The 22,032-nt window shown below is 43.1% G+C and overlaps 1 protein-coding gene across 1 annotated transcript in view; it reads right to left on the minus strand.

The window, feature by feature from the left end:
• Positions 1-729: 729 nt before the first annotated feature.
• SV2B (synaptic vesicle glycoprotein 2B) overlaps positions 730-22,032 on the minus strand; it is a 31,952-nt gene continuing 10,649 nt past the window's right edge. Inside the window, exons 4-12 of the mRNA XM_063314219.1 lie at positions 21,478-21,611; positions 18,669-18,758; positions 17,323-17,433; positions 16,293-16,381; positions 12,070-12,234; positions 5,850-5,983; positions 4,062-4,262; positions 3,355-3,514; positions 730-1,294 (exon numbers count right to left, since the gene is read on the minus strand). Coding sequence (XP_063170289.1) covers positions 1,111-1,294; positions 3,355-3,514; positions 4,062-4,262; positions 5,850-5,983; positions 12,070-12,234; positions 16,293-16,381; positions 17,323-17,433; positions 18,669-18,758; positions 21,478-21,611 — 1,268 coding nt within the window. The 3' untranslated portion in view covers positions 730-1,110. The remainder of the gene's footprint in view (positions 1,295-3,354; positions 3,515-4,061; positions 4,263-5,849; positions 5,984-12,069; positions 12,235-16,292; positions 16,382-17,322; positions 17,434-18,668; positions 18,759-21,477; positions 21,612-22,032) is intronic.

Below are 22,032 nucleotides of genomic sequence, written 5' to 3' on the forward strand. Positions count from 1 at the left end.
TAATGCAAATACAGGCCAGACTTTTTCAAACTGAATACAAAATCTAAATGACCTGAGTAAAGGGTTGGACTAAATGGCCTTTGCTTCCTCCAATTCCATAAAAAAGAAAGGAATTTGTTTATTCTGAGACGATGTGAGAAATGGCAGAGCATGTCTCCCTGAAAATATAGGCAGGGCCAATTTAGGGTCCCTAAGTACGACTCCACCTCCTACCGAATGCATGGCTGATGACTGACATCTTTCCAAAAGAATAATCTGAACCCTTGATGGTCCAGTGGTTCAGCTGCAGGTCTAGCATCTGGGGCATCCAGATTCAAATTTGTCCTCACCCATGGAAATGTATGGGGGGACTTGGGGGCTAGTGATTCTATCTAAGCCCAACCTAAAACAAAAGATTGTTGTTGTGGGGAAAAATTGGCAGGAGTGTTATGTATTCCACCTTGCTCTTGAAGAAAGGAGAATCTAAGAAATAAATTCAACATTATTTTGTAAACATTCCCAAGGCCTAGTTGCTGTTGGGAATAAGTTTGAAGATATAGATAGATGATAGATGATAGACAGACAGACAGACAGACAGACAGACATAAATGCTAGATATAGATGATAGGTAGATATAGATGATAGGTAGACAGACAGACATGGATAATAGATGGATGATAGGTAGGTAGGTAGGTAGGTAGGTAGGTAGGTAGGTAGATAGACAGACAGACAGACAGACAGACAGACAGATAGATGAAAGTTTCCTGGAAAACTGTGGAAAAAGAGGTATCAAGCTATATTGATATCTATACTGATGCTTATTAATTCCACTCCTTTTAATGTATGTATGTGTCCAATATAGTAGGCTGTGGTGGCTATTGATTAGAAGTTTGCACATATTTGGCAGGAAAGGGGTGTGTTGTATATTTTGTCTGGCTATGTGGGCTCCATCATCTCTGCACAATAGTCCTAGAATCAGGGTTTTAACCTTCCTTCAGTAGAAGGTCTATTCCTCTCCCCCTTGCCCACAAAATATGAGGTATTGGCAGAGAAATATTGGTAGGTGTTTTGATTTTCTTCTAAGCATGGCTCTTCACCATTGACCAGTGCTGCATTTCACCCTCCAGCTGCTCACATCAGGACTTGGTCCCGTGTCTCTGGCAGCCGCAAGGCAAGGAGGCCTCCACCAACTAGAGCAGAAGAAGCCAGAAGAATGGGGATCACTTTGATGACCCCAACAAAAGAGGCAAAGATTGAGTTCCCCAAGATGGCCCCAACTTTGCAGATGCCGTTGAGTATCCCAAAGGCCGTGGCTCTAGATAGGAAGGAGAGAAAAATCAGAGAAAGGTGTCAGAATTCAAAAGCCAGAGTAGCATATGGACATTTCAATTCTTGTAAGTATTTATAGTGATTATTTCACCATCACATACATGTAGCTGGGCACGCCAAGGAAACAAGAACAAACTATTGGGATTTCAGTAGGTATCAGGTCAAGTACAAAATCTTGAAGCCTGCCAAGAGGGATTTCCCAGCCTCATTTATGGTGAATTCATTATGGTGGGGCAATCTTTTTGAATGATTTTAAATCTTTTGTACAGAGGCAGAAAAATAAAAAGGAGATGACAAAAAGGGGAGAAAAAAGTGGGGAAGGAGATTGGAGGATCCAGTGAGAAACTGGGTCAGGACAGGCAAAATCATACCACAAACAACTTTCAGAAGAGTTTGTACAGGAAGCACTGATATTCCTGTGAAGAGGCAAGAGGCTAATCTTATGCTATCGCTGGTGGTTAAAAACGGATTAATGTACAGATTGTCAGCCCCACTAGGTAGACCAGACCAGGAAATCAACTCTACAGAAAGAGTAGAACAATATGTTCTTGAGATTGGCTACAGTAACAGAGTGTTGCAAGTCTGATTGGACTGCACCTCCTCCCCCTTCTTATACCCAAGTGAATTAGGGAGGTGTCTACCTGAGCCATTTCCAAATATCATCTCGTTGTTCTGGACTTCAACAATGCTTCAACCCATTTTGCCTAGGTAATGGTTCTTGCATATCTCCATCAAGATTATCTTCCTTGCTCTCTTCAGATGGATCTCCTCTTGTAACACCTTAGAACAGTTCTTGCATATTTCCATCAAGATCATCTCCCTTCCCTTCTACAAGATTAAGTTAAGGTATCCCTCAAGTCAAATTCTACTCTAAAGACTTTATGAACATGTCTGTAGTTTTCCAGGCAGCAAGAGGGGAATTGATTTGCTATTGCCTTCTTCCCAAGAATTTTTTGTTTTACTTTCCAGTCTAATCTGTAGCGGTGTGATTTTCTGGTGGTCTCCCATGTCTGATATTGCTTAGCTTTTTTTGAGATCTTCCAACATCCCTAGGTGTTTTCACTGCTGAGTCTAGAAGGAAAGAGTTTGGCTTTGTGGGAGGAATTTGGTGGATTAAAGAAATATATGGCCGCATTTTAAGTGAGGGTTCACACATTTCCAAAAGGGCCAAATTGCTCCCTCTAATCTCTACATACAGTTTTGCAGCAGTAACTGAACAATAATCATACCAATGTCATTCAATCTTATTTTTATCTGTTTTGTTTTGTTTTGCTACAAATATCCCTACCTTTATTGTGCTGCTTAAATTTCAACTTCAGTTGTATAATCCTTACTCCTAATTCCACTAGCATGCTTCTCAGAGTTATAAAGGTTAGCTTTTGATCTGTTCTCCCAAGGGAAATGATCATGTTAGCCAATATCTATGGAGAAGTCTCATGTGCACAGGACCTAAACTCAGTGGCAGCTCTTTTCTCTGATGCCCTCAGCCTCTAAAGTGTGGCAAAAAGAAAGTGTGAACAAATTGTTAGCCAATATCAGAATTTAAAAGAAAAAGAGAAGGGTGATTTTTCTGGATGCAGTGGCGCTGTGGGTTAAACCGCTGAGCTGCCGATCGGAAGGTCGGCGGTTCAAAACTGCGCGGCGGGGTGAGCTCCCGTTGCTAGTCCCAGCTCCTGCTCACCTAGCAGTTCGAAAACATGCAAATGTGAGTAGATCAATAGGTACCGCTTCGGCGGGAAGGTAACGGCGTTCCGTGTCATCATGCTGGCCACATGACCCGGAAGTGTCTACGGACAACGCCGGCTCTAAGGCTTAGAAACGGAGATGAGCACCGCCCCCTAGAGTCGGACATGACTGGACTTTACGTCAAGGGAAACCTTTACCTTTACTAAAGAAAGAAGTGAGAACTGGGAACTTGGCTAGATATCCAAGGGGAGCTTTCAAGCCACACATTTTGCATTATTCGAATAACAATATGCCAGGATATGAGCCACTGCAACCTTGAAAGCAGGATTCTCCACAAAAGAGGTCAGTGAGACGAATCACCTTTTCTGCGTGGGATACAGCTCTACGGTGATGACATTCAAGGCGTTCCAGGCTGCGATGCTGGTGCCACAAAAGAGGCACTGCCATCCGATCATGGCTGACTCGCTTTCGCCAAAGAACAAGAAGAAACAACACACTGCTGAGATCAGCATGGACCCCCCTGTAAGAGATAGCAGGAAGGAGGGGGCAGATATGAGCTTGGGGGTCAAAAAAGTCCATACGGTAGCCAGAACCATGCAATTAAAGCCCTGCCTTTTAAAATGTGCAGTGGAAACCATGTCCATGGCCGTCATCATGACTTTTTTGACCTCCCTGCAGACTCTCCTGTTACGTCTGTCCAAACGGAATAGAACTTGGCATGCCCTTTCTGGATCAGGCCATTTCAAAGCAAAGAAGGTGGGATGAAAGTTCATCCAACAAGGAGGAAATAGTCTTGTGGAAGATGATCGTGCCAGGAAGATGAATGTTCAGCTCCACCTTCTTAGGAAGGTGCCATTTTTTCACACCGAAGGGATTTTGCATTGTTTGGTGATTGTTTTAGAAAAGCATGGAGAAAAACGACCTACTCCCTTATTCAGAAGCTGCATAGTCCCAGGAGGCTCTATTACCTGCTACTTCTGGATGCCTGGCTCCTGGACCAACACACCCATCACACGAAGGGACTACCAGGCCAACCTTCTCCTTTGATATCATCCATCCCCACTCACCGATCATTTTGATTCTTCCTAATTTGTCCATCAGCAGAGCTGAGATGATATTACCAGGCAACACGGAAAGGCTGCCCAAGAAGCTGACAAGGTAAATGAGGAAATCATTGTCTTCCTCAAAATCCAGTTGGCAACCCTTCTTCTCCCCACTGAGAGTGACGTTCACAAATTCGCTGTCGATGAATTTATGCATGTAGAGATCTGTGGAGAAGGAGACAATGGATGATCATTGCTGGAACAGCTTTCAAAGCATGTGACAAATCTTCAGCTGCTTGGAGCATGAAATTCCTGGGAACTGCCGATCACTGTGAGGGTGAGAATTATTGGGGGGAGTCTTAGTGAATACCTCCTGTGGGGGTCACAGCATTTGCCAGATTCCAAAATGGCTGTGTGCAGCCCTCTCCCCCCAATAAACTAAAAATTCCTGAGAGAATTTTAATTACTGAGGGGATCATGCAAGTGATCTTTCATGAGGTCTTGTGAAGTCTTGCAAATTAGGTGTCCAAAATTCTTCACAAGTTTGTAATCTTTACAGAGTTTCACAATTTGGCCACCACTGCAGTGCCTGATACTTAAAAAATGGCTGGGCCTAGCATTTAGTAAATCCCTCCTCCAGAAACCATAATTTTATACATTATTCTGAGGAGAAGGAATATCTTTCCAGTTGAAAGTTTGGAAAGCCTATGTTCATACAACACACTTAACCTGGTTAGGAAATTCACCCATTTTCCCAGTTGGCACAATACACTGAATTCTAAAGTCTAATCAAATCAGGTTGTGGCACATGCTAAACCACACACTCACACACATTTACACACAATTTAAGAGTAAGCAAGCATCACATGTGGGGTGAAGATGGTTACTCATTCTGCTGAGCTGGTTAAGCATGTTCTATGAAGACAGCTATGGCTGAGTTGGGCATTGCAAGTTACATGAACAACACAGCAATTGCTCTTTGTTAGCCTGGCTGTAGGGTACAGCGTGTGGTGTGATCTCAGCCCCTAAGCATGGTTTTCTGGAATTCAAGGAAAACTGAGCAACTGTTAATAAGTTCATCAAGCATCTCCACCATGTAGCATCAAGGAGAAGGGGGAGGACACAGGGGCTAGCCTTGACAAGCCAGGATAAACCATACATGGGTGATATGCCATGTGTCTTAAAGACAGATCAAGCTATGGCAGTCACGGGGTGGGTGCAGGGAGGTTTCAAACCAGACAAGATGGTGGTCACAGTGGTGCAATTTCAGCTCAACCCACATATATGTGGCTGCAACTTTACTTTGTAAAAGGAACAAGGCTTAAATTGTGCTGTTGCGACTATCATCTGGCCCGGTTTGATGGCCCTGTGAATACTGCTGAATCAAACCCTTAGCATGAAAATCACAAATGATGACATGGGCTTTCCATCCTGTCATGGAAAAGAAAGAAGAGTAAATATTTTGGGCTCAGTCCAAGGGTGTCTGCAGGGTTTAGTCCAAAAAGTCAACAGGGCAGTCATGATGGTGGATCCAAACTCTGACTGATTATGTGTTGCAGGTAGAGGTTGGATTCCACCACTGGGGCTGCCATCTTGACTATTTTGACCGCACACTGCAGGCAGACACATGAGCACGCGCGCACACACACACACACACCAGCTGTGTGGAGGGTTGATTCTGCTTTTCTTGCCTGCAAGTACTGCTCTAATGACCTGCCTCTCTGCTTTCTGCTTTTATAGAAATGAGGAGTCCCCCTCCCCAGTGCACAGAGGCCCTTTGCACACACCTGCCCAGGTGTTCCTCTACATTACCTGTGTTATAGAAGACGGTATTTATAAGAGTGCACTTTCTGAAGAAGGTCTCGCTGGATGTGATATCTTCAAAACGGCAGTCCTCAAAGAGGGAGTTCTCAAAAGTCACATCGTACATTTTTATTTGAATGAACCTGGGGAGGGACAAGAGCTAAGACCTTACCATTGTGCCTCATCAGAAGTAAGCCTTTTGATCAGCAAAGTGTGCAAGGTAAGAAATACCATAGGAGGAGGCTACAGAATCTATCCAAGATGCAATCTGTCAAACCAGGAGGGGAGCATCTTAGAACTTGGAATGCATTTTTTTTTTCCAGTTGATAGTCATGGGCATTTTTGTAAGTGGAAGTGTTAGAAGATTTGGGTGTAAGGGAAGTCCATCAAGCCTTGCAGAAGCTTCCTTTATGGGGTGGGGAGACTAAGTCAGTCATTCTAGGAGAAGCTGCTGTGATGGGAGGCTGAATGAAGCTCAGAACTTCCCATTTTTGGTAGCAGCTCCTGCTTTTTGGAACAGCCCCCTGTTCAAAGATCCACCCCCATCTCATAGCTAGACTGATAAATCCAAACTCTTCCCCAGAGCATTTGTTGAGTGACTGGATGCCATCTAGGTTGGAATGTATTGAAGGGTTTTGCTGGATCAATGACTCTTTAACTTCATTTTGATATTATTTATGTTTCTGGGGATATTTAGGTTAGGCTACATGGCCATGTCTTTCTCATATTGAAAGAATACCATTCAGAAAAGAAAGTTTCTCTTGGGGTAAAATGAATGGCCAGATGATGATGATGATGATGATGATTTCTGTTTTCCTATTTTTGGCATTGGTTTCTTAGTTTACCGCCAAAGACCAAACCAATAAAACACAGACACAGAAAACCAGAACAAAAAGGTTAATACAATAAGAACCAAGCAAACAGTATCATGTATAATGAACCAGGTCCGGACAGGAATAAATCAACTAAGACACAATTCCGGTGTTACACCCAGAATCCTCTTACAGCATTTACAATTACTTGCTTCTGGTTGATATAAGCTGTTGGTTAGCAAAGATGACCTATAAATCACTGCGTGGCATAGGGCCAGGTAATCTGAGGGACCACCTATTTCTCATGGACTCTGCCTGGCTGATACAAGGTGACTGGTGCACTTCAGGTCCCTTCAATCGTTCAATGTCATCTTTTGGGATGACCCAGGAGGTGCGCCTTCTCTGTTCCAGTGCCTGCCCTCTACAGTAAGTGCCCCCTTGTGGCCCCCCAGGTGGCACTGTGGAGGGCCTTGAAGACCTCCCTCTTCTCCCAGGCCTTGAGTTGGGGTGGCTGGAGCCCCTTGTGAATTTTGTGTCAGCCAAATTTGCCACTTCGTATCTTTTTGCTGGTTGTTTTGAATCATACTATATTTTGTTGTTGTTGTTGTTGTTGTTGCTGTTGTTGTTGTATTGAGAGCCATTCAGAGTCAGGCAGTGCCTAAATCGAATAAATTAAATTAAATTAAATATTAGCTCAAAATGCTGGGCTGGCCAACAACGATGCAATGGTGTTTCAATTATACTGACCCAAAGTTGATCTTTGGAAGGAACGTTATTAAAACTTCCTCTGAAGGCATGGATGGTGGAACACACATCTAGCCAGCAAGAACATCAACATGGAGTAGATGTTGTTAAATACTTATGGAAAAGATCAACCAAATAGGCAGTTACAATACAGTAGTATGAGATCATTTTACAGGTCCAGACAAGGACTCACTGCTTATCTCTCTAATGCCATCATCATCAAGAATTAAGCCCCATCTTTCTTCCAGGAAGCAGCCTAGTTATCAGCTAAGATTAACTGGGCCAAAGGTCCTTCTGTCAAGTTTAATTTTAGTCAGTACGTTAATTGGAGAGATCTCATATGAGTGAGTCTCTACAGAGGGGGGGCCAATTTCCAAATGAAGAAAAGCAATTGACGGGGTGGGGGGGAGACATAGTTCAGCTCTTAAGACTTCAGAGTGAATTTCCTGCAAGGCTTGTGTGTCGTTGTGGTTGTTAGCACCAGACTGAACTTCATAGCATATAAATTATAAGAACACTGGTTAGAGCCGCTATTAAGGCCTACCTGGTGGCGATAAGAGCGGTGAAGCGCCAATACTTCTCCACCCTTATTGCATGTGCAGAATGCTGCCCAACAGCCCTGCTTAAAATTACTCAATCCCTTTTGGGAAAGGTGGGCACAGTGACCCACCTACAGGGCTATGCAGAGGAGTTTTCAGAACATCTGCAAGACAAAATCGCTTGGATCCGCTCTACGTTAGACTCCAAGAGTGACACATGGTCTGTGGAGATACCAAGGGATCGTACTTACCATGTTCTCTGGGAACAGTTTGATCCTGTTGGACCCGAGGAAGTGGACATGATCCTCAGGACAGTAAATGCCACCACTTGTCATCTAGATCCGTGTCCCTCCTGGGTGGTGAAGGCAGCTCGGGAGGTGACATGTGGCTGGGTCCAGGTGATGGTCAATACATCCTTGAGGGAGGGGGTGTTTCCAGCTGCCTTTAAGGAGGCGCTGGTTCAACCTCTCCTCAAGAAACCATCGCTGGACCCTACTGTACTGGATAATTTTCATCCAGTCTCGCACCTCCCCTTTCTGGGGAAGGTGGTTGAGAAAGTGGTGGCGTTACAACTCCAGAGGATTCTGGAGGAAACAGATTATCTAGACCCCTTTCAGTCAGGTTTCAGGCCTGGATATGGGACGGAAATGGCATTGGTCGCACTTATGGATGATCTCTGGGGGGAGCGGGATGGGGGTAGTGCATCCATCCTGGCTCTTCTTGACCTCTCAGCAGTTTTCGATACCATCGACCATGGTATCCTTTTGGGTCGGCTCAGGGAGTTGGGGGTGGGCAGCATGATTCTGCACTGGTTCACCGCCTTCCTCCAGGGCTGGTCCCAGTTGGTGGTGATAGGGAGTGAGAGATCCAACCCTCGATCCCTCCTTTGTGGGGTGCCGCAGGGTTCAGTGCTCTCTCTGTTCCTTTTTAACATCTACATGAAACTGCTGGGTGAGATCATCCGTCACCATGGGATGAGGTATGATCAGTATGCTGACAATACTCAATTGTGTATCTCCATCCCAGGTGAAGTCAGTGATGCTGTGAGTACCCTCTCCGAGTGTCTGGGGGCTGTAGGGGTCTGGATGGGGAGCAACAGGCTTCAGCTGAACCCTGGTAAGACGGAGTGGCTGTGAGTTAAGGGCTCTGCCATATCCAGGACTTTGTCATCTTTGGTTCTGGATGGGGTTGCACTGCCCCAGACAGACCTGGTGCATAACTTGGGGGTCCTCGTGGACTCATGGCTCCTGTTCAAAGAGCAGGTGGCTGCTGTGGCCGGAAGGGCCTTTGCACAGCTTTGTGTTGTGCACCAGTTGCGCCCTTTCCTGGAATCAGGAAGCCCTTCGAATGGTCACTCATGCCCTTGTTATCTCCCATATAGACTATTGCAATGCGCTCTACATGGGGCTACCCTTGAAGAGTATCCAGAAGCTTCAGCTGGTCCAGAATGTGGCTGCACGGGCTATTTTTGTGCCCCTAGAAGGCATATAACACCTTTGTTCTGCGAGCTGTACTGGATACCAGTTTGCTTCCGGGTCCAATTCAAGGTGTCTGTTATCACCTTTAAAGCCCTACATGGCATGGGACCGGGTTACCTGAGGGATCGCCTCTTCCCCGCTTCATCAGCCTGTCCCACCCGGTCATGCAGAGAGGGCATGCTGCGGACCCCGTCTGTAAGAGAATTCCATCTGGCAGGGTCCAGGAGGCAGGCCTTCTCTGCAGTGGCGCCCGCCATCTGGAACATCCTTCCCCCGGAAGTGAGGTTAGCCCCTCCCTCCTGGACTTCCGGAGGGATTTGAAGACCTGGCTCTGCTATAGGGCTTAGGGCAGGGAGGAGAATAATCATACTTGGGGTTGGCTAGTGCCTTGAAGTGCCCCTCCTACGCAAGGACTGAATGAGACCATAGCCATCAGGATTTTATTATATTTGGTAGTTTTTAAAATTGTTTTAGTCTATATTTTATATTGGAATTGTATTGTATAGTTATTGTTTTATGCTGTAAACCGCCCAGAATCCCTCTGTTCAGAGGAGGTGGGCAGTGACAAATCTGATAGATAAATAAATAAATAAAATGAGCATCCAACATCTTAGTGAATAACTTTACTGTGGCCAGGACAAAATTATTGTCATTGTGGCTAAACAAATCAAGTTGTGGATTATTATGGACTACTACATTTTTTGTAAACTTCTTCCAAGCTGTAGATAATTGGGAAGAAAAGTTCTAGATAGTCCAAGGCCTTGACTTGCGAGAAAAGATACCAGCCTTTTTGATAAATTGGACCATCTTTGTTCTGAAACAGTTGATGGTTCATTTTTCTTCCCTGCAATATGCTGCTAGGCCCATGCCAATCAGGGATAAAATGAGTACATCATTCATCCAGAGAAGGATAGATGCAGGTTTATGAGCCAACTTTGGTGGGTGAAACCCATTTTTTGCAGAGCTGCAACAATGGTATTAATACCAAAGTTGAAAAGTAGGGAAGCCAGGATGCCCCGTTGCTTAACTCCTCTTAAGATAGCTGCTGCAGCAGAGACACCTCCAAAGGTGGCCCATCTAACCTGCATGTAGGTGTTTCCATCCAGCACTATAATTATATGGTTGTTTTTGCAAATCTAGCTCATAGCTACAGTACTTTCTAAATATCTAGTCAACCTTTGGAATCAGTGAACATGACGGAATGGACTCCTACACAGGTCTACTAGACTGCTTGTCAGTGCAACAGTAGAGCACACGGCATTGAGAAAAAGTTGTCCCATGCAGTGTAAAGCTACCCTGTTCCTTAGATGGCACCTTATTGTGGATTAGCCAAGAAACATTTTCCATGGACATGCCAAGCATATAATTCACTTATAAAACTTATGAGGCGAACCAGCTGAAAATGGGACCAATCCATCTCCAGACCTTTCTTAAAAATGGGGGCAATTGTAGAATGGCACACCCAGTTTCTCTTCAGATGGTTGTGGTCATAGAGCATCTTCAGCACAATAACGTAGAATGACGCCAAGAAGTAAACTGTTGCCAGATGGCGGAACACTTGAAAACATCTTGAAAACTGTGCACTGCTCTTGAAAACAAGAAGCAGGTGTGCCTAGCCCTTGCAACTGAGGATACTGGGGAGGGAGATTGGCAAGATTCATGTTTTTAAAGTTCAGCGTAGGAGGGAAAAAAATTAGACAGAACCGTAACTGTGAAATGCAGTTCAACCATCTTAGTTCCAGTCGAAAAGGATATGGAGACTGCCTTCTCTCATGTTACCACAAGAGGTCAGAATGCCCAAAATAGACCAACAAATAAGTCAGTGTTTCTCAACCTTGGCAACTTTAAGATGTGTGGACTTCAACTCCCAGAATTCCCCAGCCAGCATGCCAGATGTGCAATGTATTTCAATAAAGACTTTTCTGACAATGAACTTTTATTATTAATTATATTATTATTTAATATGCTGCTTTCTCTTCTATTGGAATACACTGTTCATTAAAATACCACATGGTGTCTAAGGGGCATGAGATGAAACCATAGCAATGAATGAAGACCCCAGGAGTATGGACTCCCACCCCCACCCCCCAAATTCACATGAATATCTCTCTTCTCATATTTAATTTAGAGATTGGCTTGCTGGATCCATTTTATCAATGTAGAAATAATGTGACCTTTCTGAGTACAATCTATGTACTCATTTCAGCTCATTTTTCACACTCAAGCCCTCCCTGTGGCTGCAGGGAGTTAGTAATTGAAATAGTCATAGAGATGGAATACCTAGGGAAGCCCCCTTTTTTTTTGTGGGTCCTTCCTAGGAGTTCAACTTCTATATCAGGAGAAGCAAGGGTCAGTTAGCCCCATGGTTAGCAAGATATGGCTGCTGGGGAGAAGTCAGTTTAACCGTGTGCCAGTTGGGATGTGTTCAGACAAAATCTAACTGCAGGGAATTAATTGGCTGGACCAAGGAATTTCTTTGAATTGAACGCTGCAATCAGTGACTTCCCACGAGCTGGGAGGGGATTTCTTTATTCATATACTGTGAAGCAAGCGTTGATCTCAGCCTTGTATGAGTTCAGCCATTTGGAATATCTGAGACAACATGGTCCACCCCTACTGGCTTAGGGGGCTGATTTTTGGAGGCAGGGGCACTCACCTGTCATTCCTGAATGTCCAGTTCAAGTAGAGCTGGTTTTTGAGATTAAAGTCAAAGGTGAAATCCTTCACTAATTCTGGTGGGAAAGTCTTCCTCGCTTCCTTATATGCTGCCTCTTGGTAATACCGTATCATATCAGGGAACCAGACAATCAGGCCATAGTAACTGCAGAGAAGTGGAAATGTCAGCTGTGTGCCTTTCTTGGGGGACTCAAAAAGGTCTTTAACAATTTTAGGACTGGAAACAGAAGCTGGCTACTTGTCCAAATCCTATGATTCTACTTCCAAGCCCCAATTGTACACAAAGTCTTGCTGCCCTGGTCTTCATAGACATTTTATTTTACTTTTGTAGCTGATGGTTCTAAAGTCCAACTGCATATAAAGAAGCTGTTCCCACCCATGAACAGCTCAAGCCATCTACGCTTTTAGTTGACAGACTCATCCTTATCCACCTACAGCTCAGGGCAGAGCTGAAGGGCAAGGGTGTCTGCAGAGCGAGGGTTTAAAAAGTCAGGATGGCAACCACAAGCATGTGATCAAAACCCTTCCATCACATGGTTGTGGCCACCATCTTAACTTTTCTGACCTTCTCTGTGCAGACATTCCTGCCCATTTCAGCTCATTTTTCATAGACACATGCTTCCTGTGCCTGCAGGGAGGTAGTAATTGAAATAACCCCAGTAACCCCAGAGATGCAATGCCTAGAGAGGCCCCCTTTCTTTAAGGGTCCTCTCTAGGATTCCAACCTCTATATCAGGAGAGGTAAAGGTTAGTTAGTCCCATGGCAGGCAAGATATGGCTGGTGGGGAAAGGTCAGTTTAACCCTGTGCAAGTTGGGATCTGTCTCAGATGAAATCTAACTGATGGGGATTAATTGACTGGATCACTTCACTTTGCAGACTTCCCAGAAACACTATGGCTGAGTTCACACAACATGCTTTACCACTTGCAAACCTAATGATTACACTCTTGGTTAGTTTTTAGCCTTGGTTTGATTTTAGTGTCCCTTAGTCTGTTGTACAAACCCAGCCTGTTGGATTACTGCATGATTAAATGTATTGTGCAACCACAGAAAATTGGTTAATTCAGGAGCCCAGTTAAGTGTGTTGTACACAGACAACCACTTACATGCCTACTGCTTCAGTTAACCTGTCACAGGAACCAGGCCAACAGAGGTCCTTTTTTCAAACTGAAAATGGAGCTTGTTGGTAGGGGAAATACACCTGAGAAAGTAAGGGTTTGATAACTCAAGTGAAATGTGAAAGTACTGTTGCTTCTCTAAGCTTTAAGCCACATCTGTTAAAACAACATATGCAACATACAACATGAAAAGACCTTTAAAGAATGCAAAACCCAGCCCAAGTCTTGTGAAGCTGAGCAAAATGCTCAGTCCCTTTAAATAAAAACGTGTCCTATGGAAAGCAAAATAGATATCTGATCTTGTTGAGGCCTCCCTAGCTGGCACTAAAAGAATCAAGCAGCCATGCTTGGTGGTCTATAGGCTTCCGCTAGTCAATGTTGGCATCAAAAAAGTCCTGCAGTTTTCCTACCAGTTCTCACTCAATTTGAGGAAAGAAAATTGGTTTTTGACATTATTTCAAAGGAGAAGATCATATTGGAGAAGTTCTCACAGGAGGAGTGTGATACTACAGACATATTCAACTACAAGATGTCCTCCAAAACATAAGTGTGAATATCCTGTTTTTTATGGTCCTATCCTCTCTACAAAGCCTTGGCTTCCCATCCTTCCCTTCAATTGCAAAGGGAGACCTCAGGAAGGGACTCCTTGCAAAAGGTTTTATTACTAGTGGTGCTACTGTAACACCAAGGAGGAGTTGTGCCCTTGAGAGATGGTTGGAGAACTTCTTCCTCTGGACATTGTTGTTGTTTATTCGTTTAGTCGCTTCCGACTCTTCGTGACTTCATGGACCAGCCCACGCCAGAGCTTCCTGTCGGTCGTCAACACCCCCAGCTCCCCCAGGGACGAGTCCGTCACCTCTAGAATATCATCCATCCATCTTGCCCTTGGTCGGCCCCTCTTCCTTTTGCCCTCCACTCTCCCTAGCATCAGCATCTTCTCCAGGGTGTCCTGTCTTCTCATGATGTGGCCAAAGTATTTCAGTTTTGCCTTTAATATCATTCCCTCAAGTGAGCAGTCTGGCTTTATTTCCTGGAGGATGGACTGGTTGGATCTTCTTGCAGTCCAAGGCACTCTCAGAATTTTCCTCCAACACCACAGTTCAAAAGCATCGATCTTCCTTCGCTCAGCCTTCCTTATGGTCCAGCTCTCGCAGCCATATGTTACTACAGGGAACACCATTGCTTTAACTATGCGGGCCTTTGTTGTCAGTGTGATGTCTCTGCTCTTAACTATTTTATCGAGATTTGTCATTGCTCTTCTTCCAAGGATTAAGCGTCTTCTGATTTCCTGACTGCAGTCAGCATCTGCAGTCATCTTTGCACCTAGGAATACAAAGTCTTTCACTGCTTCTACATTTTCTCCCTCTATTTGCCAGTTATCAATCAAGCTGGTTGCCATAATCTTGGTTTTTTTGAGGTTTAGCTGCAAGCCAGCTTTTGCACTTTCTTCTTTCACCTTCATCATAAGGCTCCTCAGTTCCTCTTCACTTTCAGCCATCAAAGTGGTATCATCTGCATATCTGAGATTGTTAATGTTTCTTCCAGAGATTTTAACTCCAGCCTTGGATTCCTCAAGCCCAGCTTGTCGCATGATGTGTTCTGCATACAAGTTGAATAGGTAGGGTGAGAGTATACAGCCCTGCCGTACTCCTTTCCCAATCTTAAACCAGTCTGTTGTTCCGTGGTCTGTTCTTACTGTTGCTACTTGGTCGTTATACAGATTCTTCAGGAGGCATACAAGATGACTTGGTATCCCCATACCACTAAGAACTTGCCACAATTTGTTATGGTCCACACAGTCAAAGGCTTTAGAATAGTCAATAAAACAGAAATAGATGTTTTTCTGAAACTCCCTGGCTTTTTCCATTATCCAGCGGATATTGGCAATTTGGTCTCTAGTTCCTCTGCCTTTTCTAAACCCAGCTTGTATGTCTGGCAATTCTCGCTCCATGAACTGCTGAAGTCTACCTTGCAGGATCTTGAGCATTACCTTACTGGCATGTGAAATGAGTGCCACTGTTCGATAGTTTGAACATTCTTTAGTGTTTCCCTTTTTTGGTATGGGGATATAAGTTGATTTTTTCCAGTCTGATGGCCATTCTTGTGTTTTCCAAATTTGCTGGCATATAGCATGCATTACCTTGACAGCATCATCTTGCAAGATTTTGAACAGTTCAGCTGGGATGCCGTTGTCTCCTGTTGCCTTGTTATTAGCAATGCTTCTTAAGGCCCACTCAACCTCACTCTTCAGGATGTCTGGCTCTAGCTCACCGACCACACCGTCAAAGCTATCCCCGATATTGTTATCCTTCCTATACAGGTTTTCTGTATATTCTTGCCACCTTTTCTTGATCTCTTCTTCTTCTGTTAGGTCCTTGCCATCTTTGTTTTTGATCATACCCATTTTTGCCTGGAATTTACCTCCAATGTTTCTAATTTTCTGGAAGAGGTCTCTTGTCCTTCCTATTCTATTGTCTTCTTCCACTTCCGCGCATTGCTTGTTTAAAAATAATTCCTTATCTCTTCTGGCTAACCTCTGGAATTTTGCATTTAATTGGGCATATCTCCCCCTATCACTGTTGCCTTTTGCTTTCCTTCTTTCTTGGGCTACTTCTAGTGTCTCAGCAGACAGCCATTTTGCCTTCTTGGTTTTCTCTTTCTTTGGGATGTATTTTGTTGCCGCCTCCTGAACAATGCTGCCAACTTCTGTCCAGAGTTCTTCCGGGACCCTATCTACTAAGTCCAGTCCCTTAAATCTATTCTTCACCTCCACTGCATATTCCTTAGGAATATTAGTGAGCTCATATCTAGCTGATCTGTGGGTCTTCCCTAATCTCTTTAGTCTGATCCTAAATTGTGCAAGAAGAATCCTCTGGACATACTGTACGTAAAAAAATCATCCAGTCAATGTTGCTGCCCACTTATTTGGGGCAGAATTTTGAAAGATTCCGGTTTTGAAAAAATATGTAGGGAGGCATCAACTAGAGTTGATTTCATAGCTGATATGTTGGACATACTCACTGCAGATCAGTCCAAGTGGAAGGATAATGTTCTACAAACCCAAGGAGATTCTAAGACACCTACCTTAAGGCCATTGAAAACCAGACAACTGCCAGTAACAGTGTGTTCATTCTATACTGGGCTGTCAGGCAATACAGGATGTTGTCCACTACCTAGAAAATCCAAAGGAGCAGTCACTGAAAATAACTAACTCTTGATGAAACTTATAGCTCTAACTGCGAACCAATGAAGTATTAATCTTAAAATAGACACACTATAAAAGAGGGGTGCACACAGTTTAATCAACTGGAGCTTTAGAGCAATTCTAAACACTGATTGTTATAAGCATATCAGCTTTTTCAGAGATCCAGTTTCATTTATGGCATCCTACTACAGTACAAGAGGAACAAAATATTGTACTAAAGATGTTTCCAAGCTCTTTCTAATTAATATTACGATGTTTGAACAATGATAGTTTTTCCACGTAAAAAGTGATGGTCTTAATTTATTCTATAATTTGTTATGATTTCTTCTGTATTTCAAAAGGCACCTTCAATGAAGCTATTCAGCTGAGTGAAAATTCTTGTGTTTAATCAACTTAATATCATTCATGGGTTGACAGTTTCATGTGAAGTGATGTTTGTTGGTTCACACATTGTGTCAAGAGATAATATGATTTGGTTTGTCTTCGTTTAGGGCAATGTGTGAACCCACTGTGACTTATTCAACAAATCATGGTTAAACATTTATGACTAAGCAAAATATGCAACCATATGGTCATAGATCTTCACCAAAATGCATCCCGGAAAAGTTTCATCCCAAGGATTATTCATTGGAAGGAAAGGAGAATAAATTGTTTAATTAGGCCATTACAGAGCACTGTTTGGCTTGTTTCATACATTACACTAGATTGTGACTGAAGGTGTCATAGCAACTCCACCACTGTCTTCATATACTAAATGAACAAGACCATCATCTTAAGCCATAATATGGCTTGCTTGTTTGAACATTGCATGTTATGTGAACATAGCAACTGTATTTTGCTAACTCAGTTTGTTGTGTTGTATGAATCCAAACATTGGATGTGGTTTTTTTAGTCATCCTTGTTCCATACCTGTCTGAAGGTGGTCATGGCTCTAACAAAGCAACGCTGGTACCATGTTCCTGTTGAGCTCTGTATTTCAATAAATTCGTCAACCTGCTTGGGAGTTTTTATCTGAGCCACCTGAAGAAGGAAAAAATGAAGCAGAGTTTACAGATCTCATCATCACTAGCAGCTACTTCAAACACAACCTGGTTTGTGTTAGCAACTTCACAAAGGCAACACAGTGCAAGTGGGATCTGTTCTCATACCTGAACTGCTAACCCTCTGGAAGCCAGAATTGCTTGTGACTACACAAAACAAAATCCCGCCACCTTCAATGGGGCTTTCTTCAAGATAACCATATACAATGAAAATCTTCTCTGGATCTACTCCATCTTTTAGAAAGGGTGGATATTTGGCCTGAAGGGATGCAGTATGTTCACCTCCCTCCCTCATCTTCTGAATGTCCTGCAGCTCCTACCATCAAGTTCGCTTGTGATGTACAAATGATGATGAAAAAATGGAAGGAACTACTCCGAGAGAGAGTCTACAAAGCTCAGTTATGTGCACAAAGGATAATAAGGTGGCCACTTATTCAGGTACTGGGTGCCATTACCTAACTTCCCATAATGGAGTGGATGCTAAAATAATAATGATATTGATAATAATAATTTTTAAAATATATGCATTTTAAAAATGGCAAAAACTGGACAAGATTTTGACATTCTCAATGAAAATCTGTTAAGATTTTTTGTCACACAAGAACAAAATATTGTAGGATTTCGGGCAAGAACACCAAAATCTTACAAGATTTGAGGCATTTTGTTTCTGTTTTTAATCCATATTTATTTATTCATGGGGTCACATGGACCCAATTTTTCCAGGACTTTTCTTACTCATTACTGTTACTGTTTACTAGCTAAGTGAAGCCTCCTTAGTGTGGATATCAGATGTTCTCAACAGCTACCAGGTTGGGAAAGGCAATTACACTTACATTTGGCTTGGGGTCTTCACAGACATCTCTGGGAAAAGAGATGGCAATCTAATTTTGACCTCTGTTAACCTGGTTCCTCCTGGAGGTGTTATGACTAGAACTCCCCTCAACAAGCCAAAAGGGTTGTTACCAGAATGATAAGAAGTATAGGACAAGACATCTGGAGGACATCAGATTAGAGAAGTCTGCTTTAGATAACATGCGGCTTACACTCTGGCACAAAGTGCAACAAGAGTCTTGAAGGAACAACAATGTCCACAGTGATGCTGATGTCTTTTAAAAAGGAGACCTGATTTGGGGCATTTATCAAAACATGGATTACCCTTTGGCCTAAGTCTACCTGGGAGAAAGAAGAAATCACTTAGAATGTAATCCAGCTCACCGTAAATACCCTTTCTGGCTCTCCCTTGGCCCTCATGTTGACATCATGGACTTGCTTAAGGATCATCCATGCTTCATCGTGCTTACCAATCTAGAAAAATCACAGGAGAGGAAGTCAAAAGTCCCATATTGCACACCATCCTCACCCAACCTAGCACCCTCCAGATGTGATGAGACTGCAACTCCAGAAGTCCACAGCTGAGGGAGCACTGGAAATACTTCTGTCCCCGGATGAACAAGTTTTACCTAATCAGCATTCTCTCCTCTCAGCGAAGGACTTAATGAAAAATTGCTACTTCCAGAGAACAACAAAAGGGGGGAAAAGTTTGTTTGAAGAATCCTGGTTCCTTGGGGGGTATCATGCCTCCCTTTTTTCTGTGAGTATGATCTGAGATCTAGGACTGTTTGCACTTCCAAGAAATGTGGGCAACTCCAATAATTTTTTTAACAGGAGAGAGAAAGGAAAAGTGAATACTGTACAGCCAGGAGAAGTAATCATGTTAATCCTACTTAATTTGCTTTCATGTTAATTCTATCAACTGTATTTTAAATTAAATCAAACTTAATCTGGGTTCCCCAGATTTGTTGGAAAGTCAAAGGGCAAGTAGGAACCCCACCCTGAAGAAGTTGTACATATTGCTTTGGGGTAAATTCCACTCATGTGCTGCCCTCCAAATAAATTCTTCCCATTCCTAGTATCCACAGCCTTTGGACATGGTGGATGAGGATCCTTGGGAGCTGAAGTCCACCACATTTGGAAAGCTCACATCAGGCATTGTGGCAGTTGGCTGAAACCAAAAGTGATTGTTTTCCAAGCATGATTGTCAAAGATGTTCTCTTAAAAAAGACTTACTGCAATGCATGGGATGGGGTTACAAGAATTCCAGCAACTGAACTCTTTCCTGTTTAGAACCAATACAGTATGTCCTCACATACATTTGGATGGAGACTTTCTGTTTCTTCTTCCAGCAGTCTTCTGATGAACTGGCAAGGACACAGGTCTCTTCACAGATAACAAGGGAAGCTTGAAGCTGGTTGTTTAATAATGGTCTCCTGAATCTTTATCAGTGTAGAAACCAACTCCTACTGCACAGGTTTTGAGGGGTAGTATTTAACTTGGACAGTCTCTCAGGGCAATAAAGCAAATTGCAGGAAATTGAAACAAAGTATGGAACAAAAACGAAAGCTGTGAAGGCTGCTAGTGTTGACTCACCATACATTATGATCCTTAGCACAGAGTTATCCCCTTTTTACTAGCCATGCACCTGTATCTTTAGCAGCAGGAGAAAATCCTGCATAAAAATCTCTCTTTTTCACGTGGAAAAAAAGAGATGAAAAAAGCTTTCTCCTCTTTATGCCACACCATGTGAGAATGGTCATTTTCTCATTGTGGGTATCAGATCTGGCATTTCAGCTTAAAAGTCAGAGAGAAAATTTTAGACCCCAGCACTTCAAAAGCCTTGCACGATTCAACACATGGGCTTCAGTGGGACCTATTCCTTAGGGACCCTGCTCAGGGTTACAGCCAATGTTAAATATGTAAAAAAGGCCAATAGCATGTTAGGGATAATAAGAAATGGTACTGGAAATAGAGATGTCAATATCATAATGCTCCTATATAAATCAATGGTGTGACCACATCTGGAATATTGTTTGCAGTTCTGGTCACTGCACCTCAAAAAGGAGATAATGCAGCTAGAGAGGAGGACAACTAATATGATCAAGGGGCTGGAATAGGTTTCTGCTGAGGAAAAAGTGTGACATCTGGGGCTTTTTAATCTAGAAAGGAAGCAGACATGATTGAGGTGTACAAAATTATGCATGGTGTGAATAAAGTGGACAAGGAGAAACCATTGTCTCCTTCCCAAAACCCTAGAAGCAGAGGTCACTCAATGAAATTGAAGCTTGGAAGAATCAGGGGGGAAAAAAAGGAAATATGTTTTACACAACGTGTAATTCAACTTTGGGATTCGCTACCATGAGATGTGGTGCTGGCTATCAGCTTGGCTGGCTTCAAAAAAGGGTTGGACCAATTCATGAAATCACAGGGATCAACAGCTCTTAGCCTTGATGGCCGTGGGATTGCCTCTCAAGGCCATCTGCTGAGAGACTAGTGGGCTTCCTTGGGCAGTTGGATGGAGAACAGACTGCTGGACTAGATCATCCGGGGGTCCAATCCAGTAGGGCACTGCTTATCTTCTTAAGTAAACAAATCCAGCATCTTCACACCTACACCCCCCCCAATGTAATAGCTTTTATAATAGGTATGGTGACTGGATACTGCATTTCACATTTTGTGGGAGTATACATAAGAGTTGCAGTAAGGAAGAAGATGATATAATTGAATGAGACCAAGTCACCAAGGGTGTAGACCAGGAATATTGGGATTGGGGGAGATCAAAGAAGTCAAACTGGTGGCTGCAACTGTACAGTTAAAGCCCTGCCCCTTTTTTACAATGGTAGGACTTTGATTGCATAATCACAGCCACTCATTTCACTTCTTTCACCCCCCTCCCCCCCAGACACCAATGATGTGTACAGAATTTTCCATATTTTCCTGGTTGGAAGTAGAGTTTGTAGTTTCATTATTTTTATCCTATGTTAAGACTGTTTCTGGGCTTCCAGTCTAACTGTGCAGTGCTTCCAGCCTCAAAACAGTGAGAAAGCATGCTGCTGTTTTTTTAGCAAATGTAGCCCCAAGTGGGTTGGGGTCTGTGTCAAAAAAAGAGGGGATTCAGAGTGATCCTGAGGTGGCCCACTCTATTTAACATAAAATAGGTGTGTTTCCTTTTCCATATCAGATTGCTTACCTCTAACAAAAAACGTGGGCTCTCTGGCATGAATTTCAGGGCCACAAGCGACGCTATGCAAGGGAGGGAACAAACCACCACAAAAACCCTCCAGCTGTGGAAGTAATAATTGGTCCCCATACTGAACCCCCATCCTGTAAGGGAGAAAGAGGACAGGTAGAATACAACAGATCAGTGCTGGTACAGATGTAAGACTTTCCAAGTTTTGAGGAGGAGGAGGAGGAGGAGGGATGATAGACAGATAGGATAGATAATATTTATTTATTTTGGTCAGCGACCAGATAGAACATATATAAACTAAATAGAGCAAAGAAAAAAGAGAAGAAGAATTTTTAAAAACCATCCACCTAGCTATAAGATAAGTGAATCAGGCATAAGGATGTCAATCACGTGCAATAGTCAGTTGTTTGCGCACATTCACAGTAGTTATACAGAACTTTGCTACGTTATGGGTGATAACACTTTCCTTGTCTGATAAAAGGACATGAAGTTCCTCAGGATAATTTGGTGCATGTAGCAAGTGAGGGAAGATGAATCTTCTTTGGATATCATTGT

Source organism: Candoia aspera, chromosome 13 (genome assembly GCF_035149785.1).
Source record: "Candoia aspera isolate rCanAsp1 chromosome 13, rCanAsp1.hap2, whole genome shotgun sequence".
Lineage (NCBI taxonomy): Eukaryota > Metazoa > Chordata > Lepidosauria > Squamata > Boidae > Candoia > Candoia aspera.